Consider the following 12,500-nt stretch of genomic DNA (forward strand, 5'->3'; position numbering starts at 1 on the left):
GATGATTCTGACTGTCATCAGTGCATAACGTTTTGCCCTAGAACCGAACCCGAGAGCTCATAGGCTAACAAGACATCCACATGAATTGTTAACGTTAGCCTACATAAACCACACAATAACAATACGGCATGTTTCTGATAGGCCTATTTGACAGAGGAAGCGTATTAAGATTTTATTTTGAATTGTCAAAAGTAGTTAATAAACTTAATTTATCAGCATCAATTAGGTTAATAATATGGTTAAAAGGTAGGAGTCAGGTTTTCCCCTTAGTTAGACTACTAAGATTCGTTCAGTGCAACAGTTTAAAGGGATTTCTTACAAGATAAGGACAAACCCTTAAATACTAAGGGGAAAATGTTAAGGAAACCTTAAGGAGAAAACTTAAGGGTGTTTGTGGAACCGTTTTTATTTTAAGGGACCCTTAAATCAGATTTTAAGGGAAAAACTTAACTTAAGGTGCTTTGTGCAACCGGCCACTGTTGTTTTGTTATGTGTTCTATGTGTGATGCTGTTGGTGTGTTGTGTGTTGTACGATGCTGTTGGTGTGTTGTGTGTTGTTAGTTTGTTGTGTGTTGTACGATGCTGTTAGTTTGTTGTTGGTTGTACGATGCTGTTAGTTTGTTGTGTGTTGTGCGTTGGTGTGTTGTGTGTTGTGCGATGCTGTTGGTGTGTTGTGTGTTGTGTGTTGTACGATGCTGTTGGTGTGTTGTGTGTTGTGCGATGCTGTTGGTGTGTTGTGCGATGCTGTTGGTGTGTTGTACGATGCTGTTGGTGTGTTGTACGATGCTGTTGGTGTGTTGTGTGTTGTGCGATGCTGTTGGTGTGTTGTGTGTTGTGCGACGCTGTTGGTGTGTTGTGTGGTGTGTGATGCTGTTGGTGTGTTGAATGTTGTGTGTTGTGCGATGCTGTTGGTGTGTTTGTGTGGTGTGTGATGCTGTTGGTGTGTTGTGTGATGCTGTTGGTGTGTTGTGTGTTGTGCGATGCTGTTGGTGTGTTGTGTGGTGTGTGATGATGTTGGTGTGTTGAATGTTGTGTGTTGTGCGATGCTGTTGGTGTGTTATGAGGTGTGTGATGCTGTTGGTGTGTTGTGTGTTGTGCGATGCTGTTGGTGTGTTGTGTGTTGTGCGATGCTGTTGGTGTGTTGTGTGTTGTACGATGCTGTTGGTGTGTTGTGTGAAGCTGTTGAGTGTTGTGTGTTGTACGATGCTGTTGGTGTGCTGTGTGTTGTGTGATGCTGTTAGTGTGTTGAGTGTTGTGTGTTGTCCGATGCTGTTGGTGTGTTGTGTGGTGCTGTTGAGTGTTGTGTGTTGTACGATGCTGTTGGTGTGTTGTGCGATGCTGTTGGTGTGCTGTGTGTTGTGTGATGCTGTTAGTGTGTTGAGTGTTGTGTGTTGTGCGATGCTGTTGGTGTGTTGTGTGTTGTGTGTTGTACGATGCTGTTGGTGTGTTGTGTGATGCTGTTGAGTGTTGTGTGTTGTACGATGCTGTTGGTGTGTTGCGTGTTGCGTGTTGTGTGTTGCTGTTGTGTGTTGCTGTTGTGTGTGTGTGTTGTGTGTTGTGTGTTGTGTGTTGCTGTTGTGTGTTGTGTGTTGTGCGATGCTGTTGGTGTGTTATGCGATGCTGTTGGTGTGTTGTAGCCTGGCTAGCGCCACCACTTCTCAATGAGACGTGGTCTGGGAACCAAACGTTAATTTTTCGTATTTGAAAAAAAATGCCCAGATCCGTTTATTTGGGTGCCCACGGATGTCTATCAAATGTGTCTGTGCATAGCTCATCATCGTCTTGCTTTCCCTCTTGTTCTGTGATTGGTCCCCTATCTCAGGCGAAAATTTGCTCCATGGTCTCCAGGCTGCCTTAGCAGTGTGAATCAAATCGTGCGCAAGGCAGCATGGGAACACCCAGGCTAGGTGTGTTGTGTGTTGCTGTTGGTGTGTTGTGTGCTGTGCGATGCTGTTGTGTGTTGTGCGATGCTGTTGTGTGTTGTGCGATGCTGTTGGTGTGTTGTGCGATGCTGTTGGTGTGTTGTGTGTTGTGCGATGCTGTTCTGTGTTGTGCGATGCTGTTGGTGTGTTGTGTGTTGTACGATGCTGTTGGTGTGGTGTGTTGTGTGGTGTGTGATGCTGTTGGTGTGTTGAGTGTTGTGTGTTGTGCGATGCTGTTGGTGTGTTGTGTGATGCTGTTGGTGTGCTGTGTGTTGTGTGATGCTGTTGGTGTGATGTGTGTTGTGCGATGCTGTTGGTGTGTTGTGTGATGCTGTTGGTGTGTTGGTGTGTTGTGTGATGCTGTTGGTGTGCTGTGTGTTGTGTGATGCTGTTGGTGTGGTGTCTGTTGTGCGATGCTGTTGGTGTGTTTGTGTTGTGCGATGCTGTTGGTGTGTTGTGCGATGCTGTTGATGTGTTGTGTGTTGTGCGATGCTGTTGGTGTGTTGTGTGTTGTGCGATGCTGTTGGTGTGCTGTGTGTTGTGCGATGCTGTTGGTGTGCTGTGTGTTGTGCGATGCTGTTGGTGTGTTGTGTGCGATGCTGTTGGTGTGTTGTGTGCGATGCTGTTGATGTGTTGTGTGTTGTGCGATGCTGTTGGTGTGTGTGTGTTGTGCGATGCTGTTGGTGTGCTGTGTGTTGTGCGATGCTGTTGATGTGTTGTGTGTTGTGCGATGCAGTTGGTGTGTTGTGTGTTGTGCGATGCTGTTGGTGTGCTGTGTGTTGTCTGAATTAACTGTTGGATGCTGTTGGTGTGCTGTGTGTTGTGCGATGCTGTTGGTGTGTTGGTAATGCGATGCTGTTGGTGTGTTGTGTTGCGATGCTGTTGGTGTGTTGTGTGTTGTGCGATGCTGTTGGTGTGTTGTGTGTTGTGCGATGCTGTTGGTGTGCTGTGTGTTGTGCGATGCTGTTGGTGTGTTGTGTTTGTGCGTTGTTGTTGGTGTGTTGTGTGATGCTGTTGGTGTGTTGTGTGTTGTGCGATGCTGTTTGTGTGTTGTGTGTTGTACGATGCTGTTGTGTGTTGTGCGATGCTGTTGGTGTGTTATGTGATGCTGTTGGTGTGTTGTGTGTTGTGCGATGCTGTTTGTGTGTTGTGTGTTGTACGATGCTGTTGTGTGTTGTGCGATGCTGTTGGTGTGTTGTGTGTTGTGCGATGTTGTTGGTGTGCTGTGTGTTGTGCGATGCTGTTGGTGTATTGTGTGCAATGCTATTGGTGTGTTGTGTGCGATGCTGTTGATGTGTTGTGTGTTGTGCGATGCTGTTGGTCTGTTGTGTGTTGTGCGATGCTGTTGGTGTGCTGTGTGTTGTGCGATGCTGTTGGTGTGCTGTGTGTTGTGCGATGCTGTTGGTGTGTTGTGTGTTGTGCAATGCTGTTGGTGTGTTGTGTGATGCTGTTGGTGTGTTGTGTGTTGTGCGATGCTGTTTGTGTGTTGTGTGTTGTACGATGCTGTTGTGTGTTGTGCGATGCTGTTGGTGTGTTGTGTGATGCTGTTGGTGTGTTGTGCGATGCTGTTGTGCGATGCTGTTGGTGTGTTGTGTGATGCTGTTGGTGTGTTGTGTGTTGTGCGATGCTGTTAGTGTGTTGTGTGTTGTACGATACTGTTGGTGTGTTGTGTGTTGTGCGATGCTGTTGCTGTGTTGTATGTTGTGCGATGCTGTTAGTGTGTTGTGTGATGCTGTTAATAATAATAATAATAATAAAGCTTTATTTGTATAGCACCTTTCATACACAGAATGCAGCTCAAAGTGCTTTACATTTGAAGCATGTAACACAATAATAGTCAGTCAGTCATTATCAATCACTTTTCTTTGCTGTTTATGATATACTCAGCAACATATCAAAAATATAGAAAATGGCGTCATAAGACTGGCAGCCTTAACCCTCTTACCCCCACAAGCCGCCATATGGCAACTGTGGCAAGGAAAAACTCCCATATTCCAGGGAAGAAACCTTGAGCAGAACCTGACTTAATAGGGGAGCCCATCTGCTTCTGGCTGGCTGCGCCCCTCAATAGTAGCAGATGTAGAATAATCTGAAAAAGTAGTCTACAGGATAAGATGGAGTTAACTAAAAGCTTTCCTGTACAGGTATGTTTTCAGATCTTTTTAAAAATATTTACTGAACTTCGCCTGCTTGATGTACAGAGGCAGGGTGTTCCATAGTTTGGGGGCATAATGGATAAGCGCGGCTTCTCCACTTTGTTTGTGGAGCACTTTGGAGTGCGATTAAAAGATTAGAATTGGATGATCTAAGTTTCCTTTGTGGTTGATAAGATATTAAAAGCTCAGAGATATATGAAGGTGCTATGCCATTCAGAGCTTTGTAAGTAATTAACATAACCTTAAAATCAATTCTATAGGAAATAGGAGCCAGTGCAGTTCAGCCAACACAGGGGATGTGTTCTCTCTTCTTAGTCTTAGTTAAAAAGTCTAGCCCAGAGTTCTGTATGAGTGCCAATTTCTTTAGATGTTTTTGGGAAGACCAGTGAAAAGTGCATTGCAGTAGTCTAACCTGCTAGTGATAAAGTGAATTAGTTTTTCTGCATCTTGTTGAGTTAAAAGGGCCACACTTTGCCAATGTTTCTCAAGTGGAAATAGGCTGTCTGAGTAACTTTACTGATATGGGGCTTAAAACTTAACTCTGCATCTAAGATGACACGAGGCTTATTACTTTTTGGTTTGACCTGGTGTGCCAAGTTCCCCAGATTACTAAGAATAATATCTCGCTTTTAGTTTTGGTCCAACCAGAAGTACCTCTGTTTTGTCATCATTTAGTTTCAAAAGTTTTTGCTCATCCACTGATTAATGGAGGTTAGGCATGCAGTGAGGGAGCAAAAGGCCATCTGGGTTAGTTGGCTCCACAGAAAGATACAATTGGGTATCATCTCGTGCTGTGGAAGTTTACATTATGCTGACTTATGGCGTTTCCCAATGGAAGCATATATAGAAATAGCAGGGGACCAAGGCAGCTCCCTGGGCCACACCAAAAGGCAAGTCATGTTTTCAGATACATGATCTCCTAGACTGATATAAAAATCTCTGCCAGTAATGTAGGTTTGAAACCAGTTTAGAGCATTATCAGAGACCCACCCTTACGCAAAGGCGGTGAATTAGGATGCTATGATCAATGGTGTCAAATGCACTCAAATCCAGAAGAATAAGGATTGAGACTTTGTTTGAGTGTTAGCTAGTCTGAGATCATTGACTATTTTTACTAGAGCCGTTTTCTGTGCTGTGATTTGATCCAAAACCTGATTGGAATTTTTCAAGGATACTGTTTTCGTTGAGGAAGGTATTTAACTGATTACAAACAACTTTTTCAAGTACTTTGCTCAAAAACGATAGATTTGATATAGGCCTGTAGTTGCTCAGATTGGTATGGTCAAGATTTGACTTTTTAAGTAAAGGTTTCACAACAGCGGTTGGTGTGTTGTGTGATGCTGTTGGTGTGTTGTGTGTTGTGAGATGCTGTTGGTGTGTTGTGTGTTGTGCGATGCTGTTGGTGTGTTGTGTGTTGTACAATGCTGTTGTGTGTTGTTAGTTTATTGTGTGTTGTGTGTTGTACGGCACACAGACACACACACACACACACACAGACACACACACACACACACACACACAGACACAGACACATGCTGACAAAAACGTGAGAGAGAAAAATAAGCATACATGATCACACACACACACTCCCTTCCACTCCTCCACACCTGCAGTCAATGCACTCTAAAATAGCAGACAAACACCCCCCCCACTGACATCCTGTGTCTGATCAATTGTTGAAGAGACGCAACACACTTGTGCAGTCACGATCAGCCACAGACAACTCAAACACACGCAGACACACACACACACGCTCACACACACACAGACACAGACACAGACAGACAGACACACCCACACACACACAGACACAGACACAGACACACCCACACACATCATGTGCCTTTGACCCTGACTACTATATCCAGCTATCACAGTCACACTGGCTGTTAGATATCACACTCTGAGGGATTTTGCACTAGTTATTCACATTCTTGCATGTCACACACCCACACACCATGAAGACAAAATATTTTCTATATTTTTATAACTGTAATGTACATGCATTTGGATGGTAACAATATTTTCAGGCTCTTACATCAGCACACACACACACAGATTCTGTGACAAACCTCTGCACAGATGGATGCGCACACCAGGGAGATGAGCTCACCCCTAATTCCTACTCTCTTCAAACACCCCCCCCCATCCACACACACCCCACCCCAGCCCAAAATCAGACCATTAGCACAGATCTGTTTCCATGGGGATGGACCCCTTTCTCCAGTCACCATCAACAGAATGAAGAGATGTGTTTTTAAACAAAGACTCTCTAAAGATTACAACAATGAAGAGATGTGTTTTTAAACACCAAAGACTCTCTAAAGTTTACAACAATGAAGAGATGTGTTTTTAAACAAAGACTCTCTAAAATTTACAACAATGAAGATATGTGTTTTTAAACACAAAAGACTCTGTACAGATTAAAACAATGAAGAGATGTGTTTTTAAACACCAAAGACTCTCTAAAGTTTACAACAATGAAGAGATGTGTTTTTAAACAAAGACTCTCTAAAATTTACAACAATGAAGATATGTGTTTTTAAACACAAAAGACTCTGTACAGATTACAATGAAGAGATGTGTTTTTAAACACCAAAGACTCTGTACAGATTACAATGAAGAGATGTGTTTTTAAACACCAAAGACTCTGTACAGATTAAAAACACATCTCTTCATTGACGTAAACACCAAAGACTCTGTACAGATTACAATGAAGAGATGTGTTTTTAAACACCAAAGACTCTGTACAGATTAAAAACACATCTCTTCATTGACGTAAACACCAAAGACTCTGTACAGATTACAACAATGAAGAGTCTCTGTGTCTCTCTGTCCAGAATGAGCTGCATGAGAAGCTTATGGCAGCTTGCCCCTCTCTTACCAGTCGCTCTCTGTCACACACACATACACACACACACACACACTGGCCATTCATACCATGGCTTCCTGTTTCTCTTTCTCTCCCTCACTCTTTTGTGCCCTCACCATACTCTCTCTCCCTACCTCTCTCTCTCCCTCTCTTTCTCCCTTCCTCTCTCTTTCTCCCTTCCTCTCTCTCTCCCTCTCTCCCTTCCTCTCTCACCATCCTCCCTCCAATATTTTGTTTCCCTCTATCTCTCTCTCTTTTGCTCCCTCACCATCCTCCCTCCATCTCTCTCTCCCTCACCTTCCCTTCTCTCTCTCTCTCTCTTTCGCTCAATCACCATCCACCCTCTCTCTCTCTGTCTGGCTTGCTGACTGTGCATTTGAGGTCCATAGAAACTGCTCATGGTAAGTTGTTTTATTGGATATTTTTGGCCAGCCTTTGCAGGGGGAGACAGCAGACCAAACCAGACCAGACTACGTAGACCGGGCCAGACTACAGCAGACTAGAGCACTAGAGAGAAAGAGAGAGAGTGTGTGTGTCTGTGTGTGTGTGTGGGAGAGAGTTTTGTGTTCATGAAACAATGTGCTGCATATTTAGCAGGAGGAAACGGCATTTTAAGTCTCATAACAGGAACAGGAAGTCCTTTAAGCCATCAGCCTAGTTACTCCTTTAAGCCATCAGCCCAGTTAGCCCTGTTAGCCCAGTTAGCCCATCAGCTCAGTTACCCCTTTTAGCCCAGTTAGCCCATCAGTCCAGTTATTCCAATTAGCTCAGTTAGCCCATCAGCCCAATTAGCCCTGCTAGCCCATTAGCTCAGTTAGCCCTGTTAGCCCAGTTAGCCCATCAGCTTGAATTTCCCCTTGGGGATCAATAAAGTATCTATCTATCTATCTACACACACACACACATACACATAGACACACAAACACACACACACACATACACATAGACACACACACATAGACACACAAACACACACACACACACACACACACACATACACATAGACACACACACACATAGACATAGACACACACACATATAGACACACAAACACACACACACACACATAGACACACAAACACACACACACACACACACACACACACATAGACACACAAACATAGACACACAAACACACATACACATAGACACACAAACACATAGACACACACACACATAGACACACATAGACACACAAACACACACACACACATAGACACACAAACACACACACGCATAGACACACAAACACACACACACACACATAGACACACAAACACACACACACATAGACACACAAACATAGACACACAAACACACACACACACACATTGACACACACACACACACACACACACACACATAGACACACAAACACACACACACACAGATAGACACACAAAACACACACACACACACACACACACATTGACACACACACACACACACACACACACACACACACACACACACACACACACACACACACACACACACATTGACACACACACACACACACACACTCTCTCTCTCACTCACACTATCATAAATGCGCTCCCACAGCTGCTGGCCAGGCCCATTCTGAGTGATGCCACACACACACACACACACTCTGCAGATCAGAGCTGGTCATGCGTTATAGCCGCCATCTAACAGAGCTAGCAGTGTGTTATAGCCGCCATCTAACAGAGCTAGCAGTGTGTTATAGCTGCCATCTAACAGAGCTAGCAGTGTGTTATAGAGTGTGTTATAGCCACCATCTAACAGAGCTAGCAGTGTGTTATAGCCACCATCTAACAGAGCTAGCAGTGTGTTATAGAGTGTGTTATAGCCGCCATCTAACAGAGCTAGCAGTGTGTTATAGCCGTCATCTAACAGAGCTAGCAGTGTATTATAGCCACCACCATCTGACGGAGCTAGCAGTGTGTTATAGCCGCCATCTAACAGAGCTAGCAGTGTGTTATAGCCACCACCATCTGACAGAGGTAGCTGTGCTAACAGAGCTAGCAGTGTGTTATAGCCACAATGTGGAAGAATCTGCTCTAGTGGGAGCCTTTAATGTGTGTGGCTCATTGAATCAGAAATCCAATTCAACATGTAGAGCTGCCTACTCTACCAGACCTGTCCTAAGCAATGCCACACCCTGTTCAATAGGCTCTCAATACAACCCCCCTCCACACACACACACACATAAGATCAGGACCAGATGTGGACATAAGATCAGGACCAAATGACACTGGTTCCAAATGACACTGGTTCTGGTCCTGGTTCTGGTCCTTATGCGTGTCCACTTCTGGTCCTGATCTTATGTGTGTATAAGATCAGGACCAGAAGTGGACACACATAAGATCAGGACCAGATGACACACATAAGATCAGGACCAGATGACACACATAAGATCAGGAACAGAAGTGGGCCGATCCTGGGCCAGACTGGCCACAGGGGGCACTGCTGTCACGGCTGTTTAAGGGCGTCGGCTGGGCATTTTTTGAGGTGAGTGGGGAGGACACCGGGCTGCGGTCCATCTCTGCCAGGGAGCGCAAGCAGGTAGGGTCAAAGGTCAGATGGCCAGACAGATGATGACTCCAGCGTGTATCTTACCTGCGGGGGTCATGATGACTCAGCGTATCTTACCTTGAGGTGCTGGAGCTGCCGGCGGTCATCTTCCAACTGGCGCTTCTTATTCTCGATCTCTGTCTGTCTCTTCCTCTTCTCCTGAAACGCACACACACACACACACACACACACACACACACACGTTTGTTATTTCAGCTGAAGGAGCAGGCATGTAGCGTGTGTGTGTGTGTGTGTGTATTTTGTGCACTATTTGCTTTCGTTGTCTCTATTAGATGGCAACAAGAACACCACCGTCATGTCTACGAGTTGTCAGTCGTCATGACTACGAGACTCATCATTATGGCCTGATGTCATGTCATGCATTGAAGAAACAAAGTTTACTGAATGACAGCATTAAAGTACACACCCTCTCACTCACACACACACACACACACACACACCCTGGGTTCTTCCCTCTCCCCGTGCTCTACCCCCCTCACCCTGAAGGACGCTCTGTCATGGCGGCTCCCCTGACCAGGCCCAGTGGCTGATGGGATACTAGCTCAACGCCACTTCCCCCTCCTCCTTCCAGTACCTACCTCTGCAACTGGCTACTGGACTTCCTCTGTCAGAGGCCCCAAAGTAGTCGTGTTGGCAACAATACCTCAAGCAGCATCACACTGAGCACAGGGGGCCCCTCTTTCGTGCTCAGTCCGGCTGCTCTTCACCCTGTTGACGCGATGACTGCACTGCAACCTACAGCAACAATCACATAGTGAAATTTGCTGGCGACACAACTCTGGTGGGTCTCATCACCTGCGCTGACGGACTCAATACAGGTTGGAGGTCACCGCCATCTGACCCACGGGTGCAGGGACAACAACCTCCTGCTGAGCGTCAGCAAGACAAAAGAGATTGTTGTTGACTTCGGAGAGGTCACACCCAACACCTGCCACTGACCATCGGCGGTGCTGTGGTGGAGAGAGCGAGCAGCACCAAATTCCTGGGGTGCACATCGGTGAAGACCTCTCCTGGACCACCAACACTGCATCACTGGCAGAAGAGCTCAGCCGCCTGTACTTCCTTAAAAACTCAGGGCGAGCAAGTGCTCCACCAGCCATCATGACCAATCTACCGAGGCACCATTGAGAGCATCCTCTCAGCTGTATCGCTGTGTGGGGGGGAAGCTGCACTGAATACAACAGGAAGCCCTGCAGCCATAGTGAACACAGCTGGAAGGATCTATTGGTGCTTCACTCCCCTCCCTAAGGACATTTACACCACCCACCTCACCCTTAGGCATGACCAAAATTGTGAGTGATGCAAGTCACCCCGGCTCACAATCTGTTTGATCTACTGCCCTCTGGGAAGGGGTACAGAAGCCTATGCCCCCTGACTACCAGACTCACTAACAGCTTCATACACCAAGCTGTAAGGGGATGCTGAACTCTCTCCCTCCCTCCCCCTCCACCCTCAGCTACATAACATCCTGGACATTGGACCCACAATGGCCGCCTGCACCTCCACCTGCACACTTGAACACTTGCACACTTGTACACTTTACAACTTGGTGTTGTTGTCCTGAAAACACAACACTTCTGCTGCTCTTACATAACTTGCACCACTATGCCACTTTCTTTATTACTTAGGTCAAACAGTATTTTATAGTATTTTACAGTATTTGCACTAGTATTTTATTGACTGTCTATGCACAATGTCAACAACATTTTGCTGCTCTTATTTTTCATTATTATTATATGTGCCCTCTTATTTACTTATTTACTTACTTTTTGTTTACTTGAATGTTATGTTTGTCTGTGGACTTAAAATTGGTCAAATATGTCTTGTCTTCACCGTGGGATAGTGAGAAACGTAATTTCGATCTCTTTGTATGTCTGGAACATGTGAAGAAATTGACAATAAAGCTGACTTTGACTTTGACTTTGACTTTGACCAGGCCCAGTGGCTGATGGGATACTAGCTCAACGCCACTTCCCCCTCCCTGACCAGGCCCAGTGGCTGCCTGTGAGTTGTGTGCTCTGTGATTGGCTGCCTGTAAGCTGTGTGCTCTGATTGGCTGCCTGCCTGTGAGCTGTGTGCTCTGTGATTGGCTGCCTGTGAGCTGTGTGCTCTGTGGTTGGCTGCCTGTGAGCTGTGTGCTCTGTGATTGGCTGCCTGTGAGCTGTGTGCTCTGTGGCTGGCCGATAAAGAGGAAGTCCCGGTCCTGTGCTTGTCCCAGGGCAACTTGACTGGACTATTAAGTGATTAGAGCCTGGACCATGTGTCTCCCCAGATGACTAGTCACCCGCAACAACCCCTCCACCCCCTCCTCTCTTCTCTCCTCTTCTCTCCTCTCCTCTCTTCTCTCCTCTCCTCTCTTCTCTCCTCTTCTCTCTTCTCTTCTCTCTACTCCTCTCATCTCTCTGCCCTACTCCTCTCTCCTCTCCTCTCCTCTCCTTCTCTCCTTCTCTCATCTCCTCCTGCCTCTGCCCCTCCTCTTCTCGGAAAGAGACATTTTCTGCACGGTGTGAGGCTTATTCAGCCTGCCAAGTATGGGCACAAGCTTTGGCCTCTAAAGGCAATTTATCTGAGCTCAATGGACACACACACACACACACTCACACAGAGACGTCTTATTGAGAAGATCCTTCAGTGTGATGGTAAAGGGGGTTCATACAGTGTGTCTGATTAAATAGTCGTCACACAGAGCCAATCACGCCTTTCTTTACCCCTCTGGTCTGGAGACAGCCTACTGGACTGATGAGCTGTGTGTGTGTGTATGTGTGTGTGTGCCTCCTGACCACCTGCAGCTGACTGGCTGTATTGTCTCTGTCCTGAAGCCCAGTATAGAGCAGGCAGAGAAGGTCACTTTGGGGGGTGCAGAGACCCAGGCTAGAGAAGGGATGTGACAGGCTAGACGCGGTGTGTGTGTGTGTGTGTGTGTGAGAGCCCAGGCTACCTCGGCACTATACTGATGCAGGATGCAGGTGGAAC

At 46.1% G+C, this 12,500-nt stretch overlaps 1 protein-coding gene across 1 annotated transcript in view; it reads right to left on the reverse strand.

Annotated features, from left to right (window-relative positions):
* Positions 1–12,500, reverse strand: part of palm1a (paralemmin 1a) — a 71,093-nt gene that overhangs the window by 29,735 nt on the left and 28,858 nt on the right. Inside the window, 1 exon segment of the mRNA XM_048252934.1 lies at positions 9,585–9,665. Coding sequence (XP_048108891.1) covers positions 9,585–9,665 — 81 coding nt within the window.

The sequence above is a fragment of the Alosa alosa genome, chromosome 9 (genome assembly GCF_017589495.1).
Source record: "Alosa alosa isolate M-15738 ecotype Scorff River chromosome 9, AALO_Geno_1.1, whole genome shotgun sequence".
Taxonomy (NCBI): Eukaryota; Metazoa; Chordata; class Actinopteri; order Clupeiformes; family Clupeidae; genus Alosa; species Alosa alosa.